The sequence below is a fragment of the Astyanax mexicanus genome, chromosome 5 (assembly GCF_023375975.1).
Source record: "Astyanax mexicanus isolate ESR-SI-001 chromosome 5, AstMex3_surface, whole genome shotgun sequence".
In the NCBI taxonomy this organism is placed as follows: domain Eukaryota; kingdom Metazoa; phylum Chordata; class Actinopteri; order Characiformes; family Acestrorhamphidae; genus Astyanax; species Astyanax mexicanus.
The window spans coordinates 30,874,296-30,893,745 of NC_064412.1; the positions used below are offsets into that span (position 1 = coordinate 30,874,296).

The window sequence follows — 19,450 nt, forward strand, 5'->3', positions numbered from 1 at the left end:
GACTGATTAGCATTGTTACAGCTAGCTAACCTAGGCAGAGGCTCAATTTTAGCTCAGTCACTAAACCAAAAGCACCGAGGGCTGAAAGCAGCTGTCAGCGTGTGATGGAACTGCTGTGAACTGTGTTTACAGCTCCAGAACCACTGAGGTGTTTTTAAATGGACAGACTTTCTCTCAAAGGAAGGCTGATTCCTAGACCTGCCACAGTGACCAGTTCCTAAAAACAGTACATTTCCCATGACACATCCCTGTCCTTCTGTTCTGTATTGATTAAAACACCTGAATAAATTTGTCTACTCTGGTTCTTGAAGTTCTAATCCAGGCTTAATCTCATCTATATACACTGAACTTGACCCCATCCACAAACAGGTGCATCTCAAAAAACTATCATTGAATATCATTGAAAACTTATTTTATTTCTGTAATTCAGTTCAGAATTTGAAAAATATATTATATAGATGTATTAATTACACACAGAGTGATCTATTTTAAGCGTTTATTTATTTTATTGTTGATGATTATGGCTTACAGCCAATGAAAACCCCCCAAAAATCACTGTCTCAGAAAATTAGAATATTACAAGACCAATTGGTACTTTTAGAAGTATGGCCAGTGTGCCAAGTCCTGCTGGAAAATGAAATCCACATCTAGTTTCCTTTCAATGCCTATTTTTCCAATGCTTTAATGAGTTTACCTTTTGGGGGTGGGTATTCTCATTGTCTTAATATTTTTTCTCAGTATTTCTTTCTTATGTTCTTGAAGAGTTTTTCCTGTTGGGTTTAGGTTATTTCGACAATTATGTCGAATGACATTCCTCAAGAGCTCTTCGCTTTTTAATATTGGCTTGATAATATTGTTTTTAATATTGTTTGAGTAGCTCTTTCTTTTTCTGAGTACCTTCTCAGAGGTTTTCTGAGAACCTTCTGGGAGTTTCATACACTGAGTGACACGTGCAAAGTACACAGTGTGTCTGGGAACCTGCGTTGGGACAGTGTCTCTGGGACAGTGCAAAGTAAGGAAACCAAAGTCAACAGATAACCAATGGACAGATTACTGAGGTTTAGGGTAAACCTTTGAATAACCTCAGGGTGACTAAGACCATGTGATCAGTGGAATTAAATGTTCCAGTGTGCCAAAAAACAATGAGGTAGGAAACTTCCTTGTTGAGACAGTACTTAAGGCTGAGATTGTGTATTACAGCACTTTTTCTTATTGTGAAGATGTCATTGATTTTGATTTGTGAATATCTGCAGTCGTTAAGCAGATGTTTCAGACGTACTTATGACAGTGGAGCAGTTGTGAGGGTAAATGGACTATGTCAGACAGACAGTGTATCTCTGGGAGGTTTATGTAAGTGCAGACGATTTCCATACAGAGGTTGCTGTTGGAGATACTACAAATCATCTTTATGCTCCAGTGGTCTGTTTCCTTCTTCTATATCCTTCAAACACATCATCTAACACACAGCAGAGCTCATTATGTAAAACAGCTCTCTTAGTGTGAAGTCACACAAACACCCTAGCCCTTCATCTGCCAAGGCAAATGCGTGTCGTATGCTTGGCTTGAGCTGAAATGAAATGTGACTTGCGTGTAAAACTCCAGCTCCAGTTTCTGTGTGTGTTTCTATCACCCATCTGATTTAGGGACAACTGATTTAAAAAAGTGTTCAATCTAATATTAAAGTATCATTAAGAATAAAATTTCATGTAGTAACTCATTAAATGATGATGAAGGATGTATCATTAGATTTTAAGGAAACATGCTAAGTTTAAGCACTGGCAACTCTCGCTAGCAGAGCTTCAGACAGTATTTTCTTATTTGAACTGTGTAGTACATCACAGTAGATTCTGAATCTGCCCACCACCACTCCCCCAATCCCATCTCCACACTTAGGGTGGCCAGATACCGATAAATAGCATACTAGCAGTTTGCTGCAGCCATGCAAACGTGCAAGCTCGCTATTTTTTTCTGCTGAACAGGTCATCACTGAGCTTCAGAAAGGTAGCTGGGAAATTTATTACCACTACTAGTGGAGTAGAAATGGCATTTTGGACATTGAAATGTTTATATAGTGTAAATATCACGGATTAGCTACAAAGTAAAACTTGTCATTGCTTGCCACTTGTGTGTAAATCTGGCAACACACATGAGCTTCACATCTAGGGAATATATGTCATTGGTGCTGATTATCAGCTGATTTAAGGCCAAAAAAGCAGCTTATTACTGGAGTATTTTAATTACAACATGCTTTACTGAGTCTCTGTATGTCAAAATATGATTGGCAGTCATCAGTTGTCAGGTTTCCTTAATAACCCCAATGATAAAAAGGCTCCTGGGTTATTTTAGAGTGTAACTGTCTAAGCAAATTTAATCAAATATGTCATTCAAAAATCTGCCAGAGGACGATTATATCTGACCAATATAATTCATTATACTATATTTTGGATACTTGGAGTGTAATAGTAAAACAATGGTATTTTGAACCACTAACATATGGGGGAGTATAATTGCAGTATTTATCGCAGAACAACAAAATATTGCATTTTTACTTTTTTCCAATAAGGCGCAGCCCTATGTCAAATTATGTTGACCATTCCATAGATAGCCTGCACCCTTCTGTTTTTAGAAACATTGTATTTGTGATATGGGGTAATCTTGCCAGTGGGTGTAAATGTACAGCTAAATTGGAGAAAAATAAAAAATGAGGGTGTGAAGTTAAGGAGAGAGTGAAATAATGTAGTGCCATGATTGTAGTTTCTGATATTAGCCTATTTTATCAGACATACGGTATATTTGCAAGTTCAAGGGGTCCAGTGAATATTTGGCAACTGAAAATATTCAACCTTACATGGAAAAAGAGTAAAAATACAGAATAAAAAAGTGAAAATACAGAATAATTTAAGTGTTTTCTCTACAAAAAGAATGGATTTTTACAAAGATGCTAACCTTAGCTAAGCTAAGCTAAGCTAACCAAAAGACTGGATGCATTCCACACATATATAAATTAAGAAGCACATCTGAAGTACATTTATGATTAGAATATCACTGCTCACAAGTAAATAATGATACAATTTTCACTGCTGAGGTAAATTTATTGTGCTTTGTTGTATTGATGGGCGGTATACTGGTTCATATGGTATACGGGAGGCACATTTAGAACCGGTATGCAATTTTCTCATACCGCCACACCTTTAGAGGCGCTGTGGAGCACCGTGAAGAACCGCACCAGCAAAGAAGCACCCAAGCTGAGCACGCTAGCTAATGCTAGCCAGTTAGCATAACAAGCTAACACACCAGAAGTTCAGCTCTGTGGAGCCAAACACCGGTATGGCTCTGTCCCGCCGGAAGAGAACTCAGAAGAGAACTGCAACAGGATTTCTGCTGCTGCTGCTCACTGTATGAGTGTTTTTATCCGAGTACAATAAATAAAATGTATAATTCTATGAATTATAGCAATTTTTAATATATTCATACTGTAGCTTAAAGGTATGTATTTGTTAATTGGAGAAAGAAGGGAATTGTGGCTGATTTTAATACTGTAATGCCTCTAATGGCTTCAAGAATAACATATTGTAACTAAATTGATATTAAACTTGTCATACTTGTACCATAGACCTTTTGAGAAATATCTCTTTGTATACTTAACCATTGAGTATTTTTGGTCCACTTGTAGTGTTTATGGAGCTTTACTATGCTAAAACGAAAATATTTAGTTTTGTTAAGAAAGCCAGGTTAAAGTTGTTGGCATATCTCTTTTTAAGGTCTATTCTTTAAATTCTTCAGCTCTTTTTCTGATAATGAGTCTGATTTCTTCATATATTGTGTATGTTTGTGGGACAAAGTAAACCCAAAAGTAATCAAAGCCTTTATTTAAACCCTTAGTGTTTATGTTATATATACTCCTAACAGTACAGTAAGTCACAAACCTATATGAAATCCTATTTTTAATTTATAATAATAACAATATTAAAAATAATATTACGAAACCTTCAGAATCTAGAAAAATATTGTGATATACATATCACGATATTCCATGGTATTTTTGCGATAACGATACTTTTGGCAATATGACAAAACACTGAATTAAAAACAAAAACAATATCATTTTGTTATTGAATACGATAAGGCATGATATGGCACACCCTTAACTGAGATATTAAAAAATACAAGAATTTAATCAGATATGTAATAGAAGTCAGTGATCCAGAATGTCATGATAGTAATAATGGACTCCATATATCTCCATATATCCAGGATTAAAGTAAGATAAATTATACTGGACAGATATAATCTGTGTCTAGTAGATATGCAATGGAAAACGATATTTCAGGGTATAATATTGTTCATAATATTCAAAAATGTTGGCAATATTATTGTGTGCGATATGATATGACACACCCCTACCGCCCAGCACTACTTTGTTAGTATGTTTGCTAGCAAATTAATAAGGTTTTTAATAAATATTTTGAAATTGTAGTTTTGTAATTGTTTTTATTGTTAAAGATTTCTTTAAAGGGCTATTTATCTTATTCAGTAGTGAAGCAAAATTAATGAAAGCATACATTCAGTATGCAGTCTTTAGCAAAATGTTTTATTTTGTTTGGTTGGTTTCAGCCATACAAAATTAATTTCCGTACATCTCTAGCCAGATTCTTTTTGTGATTGTTTCGTGCCCAAAAAAGTACACATTTAATAGTGAATGAATGGAGTCAGAGGCTGGACGTCTCTCTGCTCGTGTCAGTCAGTTAGCACAGCATGGCTGCCTCAGGCAAAGCAAAGCCAATGAACCGCGAATGCACAGAAGGGTTCAGCCAAGTGCCTCCGATCAAACATCGGCAACATGTTCACACAGCCAAATCGCCGTCAATGAGGTCTGCATTTCCACAATGACATCAGAGGTTAGAGTGGTTAGGAAACACTCAACATATTAACTGGAGCAGACCAACCTTTCAACCCACTTTTTAGCGCTAGTCGATCGCTGTGGGTTCACGTAGACGAGTTCACTGCCTACAAGCCACAGATTGGCTTATCTCCGGGCGATGTCTGCCCAAAAGTGTGTCTGCTTTAAAGATGCGTACACCAAGGAAGATTTCAGCGGACATGGCTTGAAGCTGATCATCTGAATGAATAAGCGGAATGCTTCTGTGTACTGCAGTGTTGAGGGTTTTACCCCGAAAGATGTAGACACGCTCTCAAATTACTTATACTAAGCCATGCTGCAGCCGTGTTTATGAATTCAGTCTGTCCTCACGTGCCATTCAGACATTTATATCATCACTAAATCATCTAAATCTCATGCATGCTGGCATTAGCTTAAGGTTCGCAAGGTTGAGCGGAATATTTCTGAAGCTTTTGGATTAGCCTCGACAAATCCAGTCTGGAGAAAATTTAACTGCATTGTGTGTTCTGCTGAGACAGACTCGTTAATCTTCCAATGCTTATTAACCCCAGATGTGGAATCCATATCATTTCTGAACAAAAGGGCATTGGTAGAAAATGTCACTTATTTTTACACCATTTAATAAAAGAGTCAGTCAAAAATGGTGAAAGGAAAAATAGTACAGTACATATAATTGAGTTCACTTGGTCCAGACACCGAGTTTTTGTTTTAACTCAGGTGTTCACTGACGGGATTAGTTACTCAGGGGGTCCTGGGGTAATTTTCTTTTTTATGGGGGGGGATCCTCTGTGATTCTTTTCCCGTCTGGAATGGCCATGTAGGTGTTTTCCTCGGATGTCCTCTGACAAAATTACAGTCAATTACAATTTTAGTCCTGTCCGGATTCACATCTCTGTGTTTCGTCACCTCATGATTAATACAATTATACAACTATTTTTCCACTGGATCCGTATCTAGTAAACCATGGTCCAGACCAAAAGACCAGAGAGGTTAAATCATAAGTTTAAATTCTATCAACACTACATCCCTCCAAGGGTCCTGACATACAGATGGGAATAGAGAGTAAAGCCCAATCCCATTTCTCTTTTGTACCCCTACCTCTTGCTTTCTAACTAAAAGGGAAAGGGGTAATAACCTCCCCCTAAGAGTTGGGACGAACAGATATATAGATATATTGTGAGAGAACAGAACCATGCCTACAGGCAGCCACACACACAACCCAGAGCCGACACAATATAGCTGTAGCAGTGGAGCGCTAAAGTTCAGTAACCTAACTGCTGCTTAACTAGTTAACTTTAGGGCATCACCTGTATTCATAAAGGGGGCAGGTGATGTGCCAATTAATTATTATTGTCCATTCATTCCTTCCTCTGTGATGGGAGCCTAAAATTAGTTTTTATTTACTTTTATTTTAATTTACCCTCCTACCTTAAATGTCACAGCATCTGCCATTTGTTGCAATCTTTAAGGTGGATCAGGGAAGTTAGCTAGCTACTGAAACAAACTACTCATGATTTTTTTAATGCTTGCTATGAAGAAAATGGCCATAAAACATTGAAAGTATACATTGTATTATGGTAATATAGTGGGTATTGTTATTTTTAACCAGGAAAATACCATCATTTGTGGGGTTCTTTGGTCGCTTGTGCTGCTATCTTGCCAGTGATTCTCATAGTCTGCTGTTTTAGGTGTGCCTCTAAAAATTCCACTAACACAAGAGTGGGGACACACTACCCATAGGTTTGCACACACAAAAAAGAGGGCTAAATAGTAGGACCCAAGGGGTGAAATGGGATTAGACCTAAATAGATTGAAGGGAACAAGACACAGAATCAATTTAGTTTATTTACTAATGCATTGTTGACCAAATATTACATGTATACAAATGCACGAATATCTCCAAAACAAATCTCACTCTGTTTCTTATTGTCTTGTTATAGGTCCTGGTACCCCCTGCTGGACTGGAGGTGATGAGTGTGTGTGGTAGAAAGGCTTTAACGCTGCTGAGCAGTGTGTTTGCTGTGTGTAGCCTGGGCCTGCTGGGCATCGCTGTCAGCACTGACTACTGGCTCTACCTGGAGGAGGGGATTATACTCCCGCTGAACCAGAGCACAGAGATTCGCATGTCCCTCCACTCCGGGCTCTGGAGGGTCTGTTTCCTCGCAGGTGAGAGGGTGTGTCTGTACATCTGAGTCTGTGCGTGTTTTCCTTTGTGCTGGTGGACATCTTGGTGCTTAAAAAGTTTTTAAAATTAATTTAGAATCTTTACTGCTAGAGCTACAATACTAACATTTCTAAAAATAAAAAAACAATAAAAAAAACACCACGAGCCACAAAATACACTGCCTGGCCAAAAAAAAAAAAAAAACACCTGGATTTAGCTAAGCAAATGATTTGAGGTCGCTGCAGTTGATCAGGTCTAGGTTCAGCAACAGTATGTGCTGAAAGAATAAGGTCAGGACTACCTGAATATACTGAATATAGACCAGGTTATTCCATCAACTGGAATTGTGAAAGAGTGATTCACGGAGCATGAGACCATCATTTTCATACATGGATTGTTCACCACAGAGTCCAGATCTTAACCTTTTTGAGAATCTTTGGGATGTGCTGCAGAAGGCTTTGTGCAGCTGTCAGACTCTACCATCATCAATGCTGCAAGATCTTGGTGAAAAATGAATGCAACACTGGATTAAATAATGTCACAATAAACCTTGTGACATTGCAGAAGCTTATCGAAACAATGCCACAGTGAATGCTTTCCGCAATCAAAGCTAAAGGTGGTCAAATGTAATATTAGAGTGCGACATTTTTTTTGGTGGCAATTTTTTTTTGGGCCAGGCAGTGTACTAGTCACAATTTAAATAAACTCTTACACACTGTTCATTAGCAAAACTTTACCATATAGGTGGATGAGCCATTTGTTGCGCTAAACTTGGACTTCCTTTGCGTTATGCATATGAAAAGCAATGCTATTTTATGTAGTCTCTACTATTTTTACACAATATGGACAAAATAATATAAAATACTAAATCATTTTGGATCATTGGGACACATTGTGAACACATACCGCCATAACTTTAAAAATACAGTTTCTCATTTAAAACTAGTTTCTCCTTTAAACTTCAATTAGAAAATTTTAAACAGTTATTAATAAATGGAAAATCATCTTCTCATTCAGTGTTCAAGAAAAACACGTATGAAATTAATTAGTAATCAAAAAAGTGTTAAACAAATCAGAATATGTTTTATATTTTAGATTCTTTTAAGTAGCACATCTTGCTTAGATATCAGTTTTGCACATCTTCTCAGTTAATTCAGTTTCTTGTCCTCTTAATGTGTTTGAGAGCGTCAGTTCTGTTGTGAAGAGGTAAAGTTGGCATACAGTAATTAGCCCTATTTGAGTAAGTTCTAATTCATTTCATGGCAAGAACTACTCAACTAAGTAAAGGGCAAATGACTTTAAGAAGTAAAAAAAGGTCAGTCAATCCAAACAATGCAACAATTTCGAAAGTAAATGCAGTCACAAAGACCATCAAAATTCTTATGATGAAACTGGCTCTCATCAGGACTGCCTCAGGAAAGGAAGATCAAGAGTTTCCTCTGTTGCACAGGAAATGTTTTTGTCAGCCTCAGATACTCAGAAACTGCTGGTTAACAGTAACAGCACCCCAGATAAGAGCACCAAAAGGCTTTACAGGCTGTACAGAGTACTTTTAAGTTGCTACATGATTATTTATGTGTTTCTTCATAGTCTGGTTGACTTCAGCATTTATTAACTTTTATTTTGACTGGTCCTGTAATAAAATCATGATGTTAAGCAACCAAAAATCAACACCTGTCTAACGTTGGAGCTTGATGTCAGCCCAATGTTAGATTTATAGTGAAATATGAGTTTAATTTCCAACCAGAATTCAGCATCTGATCAATGTTGAATTTTGCCCTGAAACAGATTTTCATTTTCAACTAATTTTAGCCTTTGTTTGACGCTATAGCCTAAAGTCTGACATCAGATTAACACCTGCAGCTGCCTGCTGGTGGTCTATTTTCTGAAATGACTCATACGCTAACACAGCATACAGTGTGTATGAGTAAGCTGAGTGTGTATTGGTGTGTTGCATTGTGTGTAATCTGTTTATTTGTACATGTTTGATATATTGTTGTGAAACAGACTTGGCACATTGTCAGATCTCTTGCCCTAAGTGCTTTTACAGCGTTGTGAAGATGCAGCTTCCTCCGGTGGAGCTCCATTAAGATTCCTTGTTCTTTTGGGTTTTGTAGACTAGCGCCGCTCGCTGTGACACTTACAGCAGTGAACGCTGCACTGATGACACTTTACACCGTAGAACTGCTCGCGGCTTCAGCTGCCGCCTCCACCGAGAACGATATAGCCTCTCTCACACCTGTCTCCTCCATTCTTTCATCATCTGCTCATCTGCTGCCCCATTTGAATTACACAATGCTCTCCCTGTGTGTATGTGTGTGTGTGTGTGATCCTGAAGATCTCCTTTCAGGCTGCATGGCACTCTCCCTCTGGTTGTTCCTCTCTCTCTCTCTCTCTGTCAGCCTGTGGGGGGGGAAGTGTCAGTCTGTTTCACACACTTGTTCTCCATCTTGGCATCTCCACACATTCCTTCTCACCAAAGCCTATCTGCTGTGACACACATCCTGAGCTCCACTTCCCGCCCCCTATGCAATATGTATTTGCTTATTTTTGTGTGTAGTTTTTGATGATATGAGGACAGTGTAATTGATATGGGGAAAAGGTGGATGTCATGGGAAAAGGGTGGGGCATATGGCGAATGGATGAATAAAAGGACTACAGCGCAGACAATATTGCGAATGGGTAGATAATATGGCAAAAGGGTGGATAATATGACTACAGGATGGACGATATAAAGGAAGGGTGGATGATAGGACAACAGGGTGGATGATATGGCAGCAGGGTGGATGATATTAAGAAAGAGTGGATGATAGGTCAACAGGGTTGATGATATGGCAAAAGGGTGGATGATATGACTACAAGATGGACGATATAAAGAAAGGGTGGATGATAGGACAATAGGCTGGATGATATGGCAAAAGGGTGGGGCATATGGCAAAAGGGTGGATAATAGGACTACAGGGCAGACTATATGAAAACAGGTTGAATGATGTGGCAACAGGGTGGAAAGGTGGCAAAAGGATGGATAATATGATGACGTGGTAAATGGGTGGATGTCATGGTAATAGGATGGGCCATAAGGTGCAAGGGTTGGATATATGATGACAGGGTAAACAATGTGACAAGAAGGTGAATAATAAGGTGAAAGGGTGGATGATATGGCAACAAGGTAGACAATATGAAAAAAGGGTGGATGATATGGTAAAAGGGTGGATGGTATGGTAACCGGGTAAACACTGACAATAGGGTGGATGGAATGGTGAAAGGGTGGATGATATGGCAACAAGGTAGACAATATGAAAAAAGGGTGGATGATATGGTAAAAGGGTGGATGGTATGGTAACAGGGTAAACACTGACAATAGGGTGGATGGAATGGTGAAAGGGTGGATGATATGGCAACAGGGTGGACGATATGGTGACAGGGTAGATGATATGGCAACAGGGTGGACAGTATGAGGAAAGGGTGGATGATATGGCAACAGAGTAGACACTATGACAACAGGGTGGATGATATGGTAAAAAGGAGCACGATATAACAAAAGAATAGATAATATGATGACATGGTGGATGGTATGATAACATGGTGGATGGTATGATGACATGGTGGATGGTATGATGACAGGATGAATGACAGTGCAACAGGATGGTCGATATGCCAACAGAGTTGATAATGTTACGACAGGGTGGACGATATGGCAAAAAGGTGGAAAATATGACAACAGTGTGGATGGTATGGTGAAAGGGGAAACGATATGAAAACAGGGTGGGTGATATTTCAATAGGCTGGATGAAATGATGACAGGGTCAATTGAATGGCAACAAAGTGGATGTTATAGCAAAAAGATGCATTATAGGGCAGGATGGACATTCGGATATTTAGTGGATAATATGACGAAAGCATGCATGATGAGACGAAAGGATGGGTGTTATGGTTACGGTGAAAGGGTGGATAATATGATGAAAGCATGCATGGTAAGTAGAAAGGATGGATGTTATGGTTACAGTGAAAGTGTGGATGATATAAAAGCAGGGTGGATGTTGTTAAAATTTTTGATATCACATATTTGTGAAGAAGTTGGTACATGCACAATGCACCAGCTAAATAATACAGCAAAATTAAATAAAACAAAAAAGCAACTTGCCACCAATTACCATTATGCAAATCGTACCAGCTGGGAATTAATAGCATCTGTTTGTTATTAGCAACATTTAATCCAAAGCAATTCCTTTTCGTTTTTTTCCCTGTGGGAGCTTCTACATCTAACATCTGCAACCTTATCTTCTACCCTCAAACTTGCATGTGTTGCTCATCCTGCTCACCCTGAAGGGATTGGTGGTCACTTCTCTAATTTTGAGATCTTGTCCTTAACACCTGATTTGATTTGTAGTTTTGCACTTTTCTAAAGGGATTCTGGGATATGGAGGAGCAGCAGTGGGACACTGACTTTGATTCCTTTCTATTCTTTTAGATTCTTCACCGCCTGACAGAGTGTTACCCACCGGGGAACCAGGTATCTCTCTCTCTCTTTCCCTCTCTTTCTCTCCCTCTCTCTCTCCCTCATTTTCTGTAAGGACTTAAACTCTAAGGGTCTGTATGTGTGCCCCCTCAGTCCTAAATTACACACTCTCAGACCTTCAGAACCTGTGGACTAGATGGGTATAAAATACACTAGTATTGACCTTTGGACCTTATTTGACCTGTGTTCTCTGGAATGATGGTGCTCCATACAGTACTTTTGGGATGAAATGGGAAGTTTGGGAAAAGTTAGGGAGTTGAGGATAAAGTGAAATGGTGATCATCCAACATCCTGATCTAATGCTGCCTTCAAGTCATGTTGGAAATATTGTACAGTATTTACAAGCACAAGAATGCCAACACAAACTCGTGTTTACCAGTGGGATTTTTAGATAAGCCCTGAGTTTCCCAGTTTGAGGGCAACATGCACTAATTATAGCAACAATAGCAATTGAACTAATTAGAAGGACTCAAAAAGTGTTGCCTTGCGCACTTACAGGGGTTGGACAATGAAACTGAAACACCTGGTTTTAAACCACAATAATTTATTGTCCCGACGGACAGTTCTGGTGGAAACAGGAGAGTTGAGGTGCACATTAAATTCTGCCGTGATTTGGGCAGCCGTGGTTTTATGTTTTTTGGATACAATCCGGGTTAGCACCCGAACATCCCTTTCAGACAGCTTCCTCTTACAGCATCCACAGTTAATCCTGTTGGATGTGGTTGGTCCTTCTTGGTGGTATGCTGACATTACCCTGGATACCGTGGCTCTTGATACATCACAAAGACTTGCTGTCTTGATCACAGGTGCACCAGCAAGAAGTGCACCAACAATTTGTCCTCTTTTAAACTATGGTATGTCACCCATAACATTGTGTGCATTGCAATATTTTGAGCAAAACTGTGCTCTTAACCTGCTAATTGAACCTTCACACTCTTCTCTTACTGGTACAATGTGCAATTAATGAAGATTGGCCACCAGGCTGCTCCAATTTATCCATGAAACCTCCCACACTAAAATGACAGGTGTTTCAGTTTCATTGTCCAACGCCTGTATATTTATTTTATGCACGGAAATTTTTAAACAGTTTTTTTTAACAACCTGCTTCACGTAAATAGACCAAACACATAAACAAAAGGATTTTCTTAATGGCGTCCATCTCCACCCGACCAAAAAACGCTCAAATGCATGTAAAGTCGTAATTACAACCTCCAACTTTGTACACAGGAATTTCCATGGAGGACTTGAAGGCAGCATAACTAACACACTTTCTCATAACAGTAATGCTCCAGAATCTAGTAAAACCTGCCCTGAGACAGTAGAGACACTTACTCTGACTAAGCATAACCTACACTTTATTTCCTAAGAACCAATAAATACTCTGGCATCCCAATATTTTTGTCCATATAGTGTATTCTCTATATTTAGGTTTGTGTTGTCTAGAATAAAGATTTAAAATAAATCTCCACTCTAACAAACCCCAAAATCCGGAACAGGGATATATCTGCAGCACTAGCTTTTTAATTAGAGGTTAAATGCAGCTCATGCATGCGGTACTTACTCCTAATGGGTTATATAAGCAGGTTTTGGCTCGGTTCCTGTCCATTTAAGTCTAAACAGGCCCGACTGAGTGGAGTATTGAGTGGCCTTATTGCCGCAGACCTATAGGCCGCTTGGTGTTGAGAGAATGACCCAGAAACCTTGAGCGTCTGACTCAGAGAACTTCCCCTGCCAGAACAAATAAACATCTGGCTGTGTAGCAAAGTGTCTTGTTTTCGGTCATTGGTTTGTTCTGGGTGAATATAAAGCACAGACACACACAGAGCTCATTACTAATGTATAACTAGCGTTGCCTCTGGAGAACTAGTCCCATCAAAAAAAAATAAATCAATAATATAGATTACCAGATTAATTTTCAATTATCTGATAAATTAAGTGTATTGATAACAAGCTTATTTTAAAAATAAATTAGACATCCTATTCATTTATTTTTATTTTTTTAAAGCTGGGACGCTGTGTAAAATGTGTAAAATACATGTAAATGGTGCCATCAAATTCTACATGAGTTAATGTTTTTCATGAAATAAAAAGGTAAAATGTCTAAAATCTGATATGTGTTCTATGCACAAAAAGAATGAGTATGAATAAAATGTGGGTCTAGGAGATTTATCAGAAATCAATGCATTCGTTTTTACTTTACATTTATTTACATTTTACACATCCTTGTGTTTATAGAAATGTGGTTGTATCATTCAGTAGTTTTAAGTAAAATTCTACAATATAATTTAACATCTAGTCCTTGTTTTTTCCATTCTTGTTTTTTGTCTGTAAACTATTAGTGCTGCAAATTAAGTCCATATTACAGAAGAATCGTTCACTTTGGCATGAATAATGACTTAATAGTGACCAATAATGAGAAAAGCACATTAGCCACCTTAAAATCCAAGATGGCCATGGTATTAAATGTGAAATAATGATTTTCAGTCTAGAAATGTAATGATTAGACATATTGTGGTGATCTGGGCATTACATTTTGTGTTATATGGCCTGACAAATTAATCAGTGCCCAAACAAATAAAACATTAGCTGGCCATAGGGCAACTACACTGTTATCCATGTTATTATTATTGTTACTGTGACCATTTCATTGCAATGTAACTAATCCCACAGTTTTCGAGGTATCAACACTGTTTCAACTCCAGATTGTTTGGTGTAATGGTCTAATATGCACAAGCATAAAGCTTTTTGATTGGATGCATGTTTTTTGTAAAAACATGTTTTTCCTGTTAGGAATGGATGAGGAGCAAAAGTGGATACACTCATGCCAAGCCCTCGAGTTAAAATTCACTTTTGTTTTGACTCATTTATTTGCCGTTTTATTTCCATCCCTCATTCCTCTCATTGACTCCTATTCATTTACACCAATACCAAAATCACAGTCTTCCTTTTGCCTGACATTTGCGTGCACTACTTCAGGGCAGGTCCCTAAGCTATGATCCACAGCCATACTGACCCACACTCATCTATTTGTCGTTTTTTTAGCCTTCGTTCCTCCCATTGAGTCCCATGCTTTTTTCACATATGCTCAAGCCATAGAGTTTCTATTTCTAATTAGGGCAGGTAACTGAACTCTATTCCAAAGCCATACTGACCTGCAAGTTATAAGCCCAATAAATAAATTAATAAATAAAACTTAACACAAAATCATTAACTAATTATTCAGAAAATTATGTGCCAAAACACTTTTTTTATCTTATATCTTCATAATAATCCAGAGTTTAGAGATTCTACCTGCAGAATTGAAATTTTCATTGAAACGTATATTTAGACACCAAGATCACTCAAAGCTGATCATCCAATCACACTCATGGAAAACAAACACATAGAAAAGTGGCCATCTTGGAAAATAGTGGCCATATTGTTTTGTTTGTTTTTTTCATGGCTAGCATGCTTTTTGAAAAAAGTAGGTCTAGAAGAAGATTTGGATCAAAGTTGACACTTGTATTACAAAGCGAACAATTATTGCACTAATCTGCAGCACCAAATAGTATGAACTGCATAAATATTAATGATCAATTCAAGAAGTGATAATTCATCCTTAGTCTAATTAGAAATAGACTTTATAAGACTAAATCACCAGCTTGATGCTAAATAATAAAGTGGAAAATGAAATGAAAGCACAAGGCAGGTGTTTCTAATAAAGTGTTCAGTAAGTAAAAGCATAAGACATATATTTTTGAAGTGTGTAAAGGCCATGATATCTTCTTTTACATTAGTCACGCATAGTTTTATAAGTGTTACGGTGTATACAAAGCCCTCTCTCTCTGCACATCTGCTTAATCGCTCACTCTCTGACAAAATTACGTCGTTTATATGCACATTATCGAATCGCGAAAGTTGCAGACAGAGTGTAATTTGATTCGCTTTCCCGTCAATCAATTCCTGCTGGTGCCATGGTGATAGGGGAGTGTTATAAATCCATGTTAAAATGATGATGTCATTTCATCATCCTCGGCTGCTGTTTTCACTCAGGTTTGCCGGAGCAGTTGTTTTTCAGGGCAGCAGTGAGGAATGCTTACCAGAAAAATATCTCAAAATCCATTAATAAATCTTCTTCTGCACTGATTTGGAGAATACAAACCAGTGTTATACATACAGTCATGTCTGAAAATTAGGATCGCCTCCTTAATCGCCTTCCATACTCACTCTCTATCCTATCAGCTCCTCTGATCATATAGGAGCACTGTGTAGATCTATAATTACAGACTATAGTACTGTTTCTTTATTTTCCTACTTTCACCCCACAGGACAGACCACCACAGAGCAGCTATTATTTGGGTGGTGGGTCATGTTCAGCACTGCAGTGATAATGGCATAGTGTTGGTGTGTTAGTAGTGTATTTTGTGCTGCCGTCAGTGGATCAGACACAGCAGTGCTGCTGGAGTTTTTAAACACTGTGTTCACACTGTCCTTCACTCTATTGGTCATCCTCTAGTCCTTCCTCAGTGGTCGCAGGATGCTACTGGATGGAAATTCCTGATTGGTGGACTATATTCTCAGTCCAGCAGTGACATTGATGTGTTTAAAGAGGCAATAAACACTAAACCATATTTTTTTAATTAATAGCTAAATTGTGTTCCATTAAAGTTGTGAAAAATACCAGTCCTAAACCTTTCCTAACCTTTAAAAAATAATTTTATTGTGGTAATTTCTGTCTCTGCAGCGCCCTCTCAGGTTCAACTGTGCTATAGGCGAAGATGATAGACATAAAACAAACCACAATATGCAAATTAATCACTTAATAATTCTGCCCACCTTGTGAAATCCTAATGTCTAGGTCTCACCGCTGTGAGAGGCATACTGCTACTGCTGCAGCTTAGCCCATTCAGCTGTCCCTCCTGCCCCACTCCTAAACCCATACATCACCCAATGCCCCTCCCAAACTCCTTTTCATATTTTTTTGCATTTTTCAAATTTGAGTGAGTCATCAAAAATCATGGGGTTTGCTACCCTTTAAAAACTTCAGCAGCACTGCTGCCTTTGATACACTCATATTACCACAACACGCACAACACATTAACACACGACAACCATATCAGTGTAACGGCAGTGTTGAGAATGTTCCCCGCCAAATTAATACCATCTTATTTAGTATCTTCTTTGAAATGTATGTGTAAGTTCTGCAGTTCTGATAGTGTGGTACTAAAATACAGACCCGCATACAGACCATTAGAATATGCCTACACATTACTGACCCATGTGTATCGTCACTGTCATGTGTCTGCAGAAGGAAAAAAAACATATATTTTTTATTTCAGTGAAAGTCAATAGAAAAAATATATTATTAAGTCATTTTGGTCATTGGTCCATGCCTTAAGTGACATTATGTCATGTTTTACACAATGTTAGTAAAACAACTTCCAGATTCAGGTGTCAAAAATGTAAAAAAACAAATTGAGATACAAAAATGGAGACTCAAGCTTTTCCATGACTGCGACGATTTAGTCAGTACTTTAATTTTTTTTTTTTAAGTGATTCTCATCCTTAACACTTTCTCAGAACATTAATTCTCATGGTGGTCCCCAGACATGCTGTGCTTTTCTCTCTCGTGTTCACTAGGTTATCTGATTAATGTTCTGCTGGTGTGTTTCAGGTAAAGAGAAGGGACGCTGCTTCACCATCGAGTACATCATGCCCACCAACGTCCACCTAACATCTGATGTCACAGTCAGTGTTTTGAGTAAGTGATATATGCCTTTTATAGTTGATACAAAAACCCTTTAAAGGGCTTGACTTACTGTATGCTTGACAGTTACCTTGCGGATAAGAGTGAATTTTATTATCATGGAATTTTATTAGCATATTTGCAAAATTATATAAAAATATATATAATAATATAAAACTATATAAAAAAATATAAAAAATGATATTAAAATAATATATAAAATTCAAAAAAATATATAATAATATATTAATATATAAAAAATACATATTCTATAAAAATATATAATAATATATTTTTTTATATAAAATTATATAAAAATAGAATATATTCAAAATTTGCATATTGAATAAAATGATTTTTATTAGCATGAAGCAGCTATTTTCTTATACTTCTGTAGTCTTTAGCATCTAAGTAAAACACTGGGCCTAATTCACCAGGTTCTTATGAAGAAACTTCTTCTTAAATCCCACTTATATAGTTTTTACAAAGGTTCTGACATTAGTTTTCTCCTTTTCTCACTTTTAAGCACATCATAAATGTGATTTTTCTGTGTTTTAATAGAATAATATCCAACAATATCTGTTCATTACAGAGCAGAAATCTTTGTGTGCATTTCAGTCCAAGATCCTGCACACTGCCCATTCCCAAGTTCTTTAGTTCTAAACCCTGGGTTGCCAGGCATGGAATACAATAGCAGGTGTCTATAGTGGCTTAATTTGGCTATTATTTTTTAAGATTGTTGTTGTAGAGGTTCTTGACCTCAGCTTGACCTTGTGCTCATTCGTGTCAGTTCCAGTGTCCTTTACCAGGCAACCAGTATGAGCTTAATGATTCAACTCCCAGTCTTTACTGTATTTTTCCTAAATTACTCTTCCTTCCATTATTCCAAAATGCTAAAGTAATATCACTTGATACTTATGTGATTAATAGTATTAAAATGCTTCTTTAAGATTGTAATGGTATAATTTGATGACAGTTTGATTTGCTGGTGTTGTAGAACTCCAAAATACAAAATATTTTTTTTAAGCAAAACCGTATATACATCCCTTCATAGACTTCCCATTACCCCAAAATGATAAAGTAATATCACTTGATACAAATGCCTTGAATACATGAGAATGAGATTTTAGTGATGTGATATGATTGACCCTTTGGGCAAATTTCCATTTGACATCTCATTAATTTGAATTGTTATAGTAATGCTATTTAAAACATTTATGATGGAAAAACTATGCTTTCAAGTGTTTTCATATTTAGTAAGACTTTAAATTGTGTCCTATAAATATAGTAATATTTAAAATATAGTGGATTAAACCTGAAAACAGATCTGTTTCATTTTTAACAAATTAAAGGTCTGCATTTTCAGAATCTTACACTCTTCTACAGATCGGTAGTTATCTTTTTTGCTCTATATGTGTTGATTACACCTGGTTAAATTCTGTTTATTGAGCTGTAAAACTTGTTTTTTTAACATTTTTCTTAATCAAAAATGTAACTTTAGTATTACTTATATATAAATTAACATGCTTTACATATTTCTATTTTACATATGTCATTATTACTACTGTAATAATGCTACTGTATAGCCCAGCTCCAACCAGTAGAAGGATATTAATATTTTAAAGCTTTCTTAGGTTTGTCTCTAGTCTTGTTGCTTTTCTTGGATTTTTTCTTTGGATTTTTGCACCTTTGCATATTTAGTATGTAGTTTATTTAGAGCCCTTCTCTGAGCTTTGCTTTTATTTTAGGAATATTATTAAAGCCACTTGTCTTTCTGGACTCCTGCTGTCATTCGTCGTTACAGGCTTGCCCTTGGCTTCAGGCTGTCATTTACTTCTCATGAAGCTGTACGCTTTGGTCTGCTTATCTTCATTAACACCTGGTGACTCACTCAGTTAACCCTGCTCGCCTATATTAGGAGATAATGGTTTGCAGTTTAGCTTTTTTTAAAGATTTTTAAGGTTTACAGTTTTGTAGACAGTCTGTTTAAATGTAGTTTTGGACTATTTCTGATGATCCATTCCATTTTTAATGATGGATTCGCACAGAACATGGCATCACAAATATTATTAAAGGATATAAAAATAGATAAAAAAATAAAAAAGATGTGTAAAAAATTTAAGTAGGGTAGCATCTTTGTGT

General features: G+C 37.2%; 1 protein-coding gene across 2 annotated transcripts in view; it reads left to right on the plus strand.

Moving 5' to 3' along the window:
- Positions 1-19,450, plus strand: part of cacng5a (calcium channel, voltage-dependent, gamma subunit 5a) — a 55,748-nt gene that overhangs the window by 22,862 nt on the left and 13,436 nt on the right. The window contains exons 2-4 of one of the 2 annotated variants that reach the window (XM_007252121.3): positions 6,841-7,066; positions 11,536-11,577; positions 17,237-17,323. In XM_007252121.3, the coding sequence (XP_007252183.3) occupies positions 6,871-7,066; positions 11,536-11,577; positions 17,237-17,323 (325 nt within the window). In that variant the 5' untranslated portion in view covers positions 6,841-6,870. The remainder of the gene's footprint in view (positions 1-6,840; positions 7,067-11,535; positions 11,578-17,236; positions 17,324-19,450) is intronic. The other variant, XM_049479750.1, reaches the window with a different exon arrangement.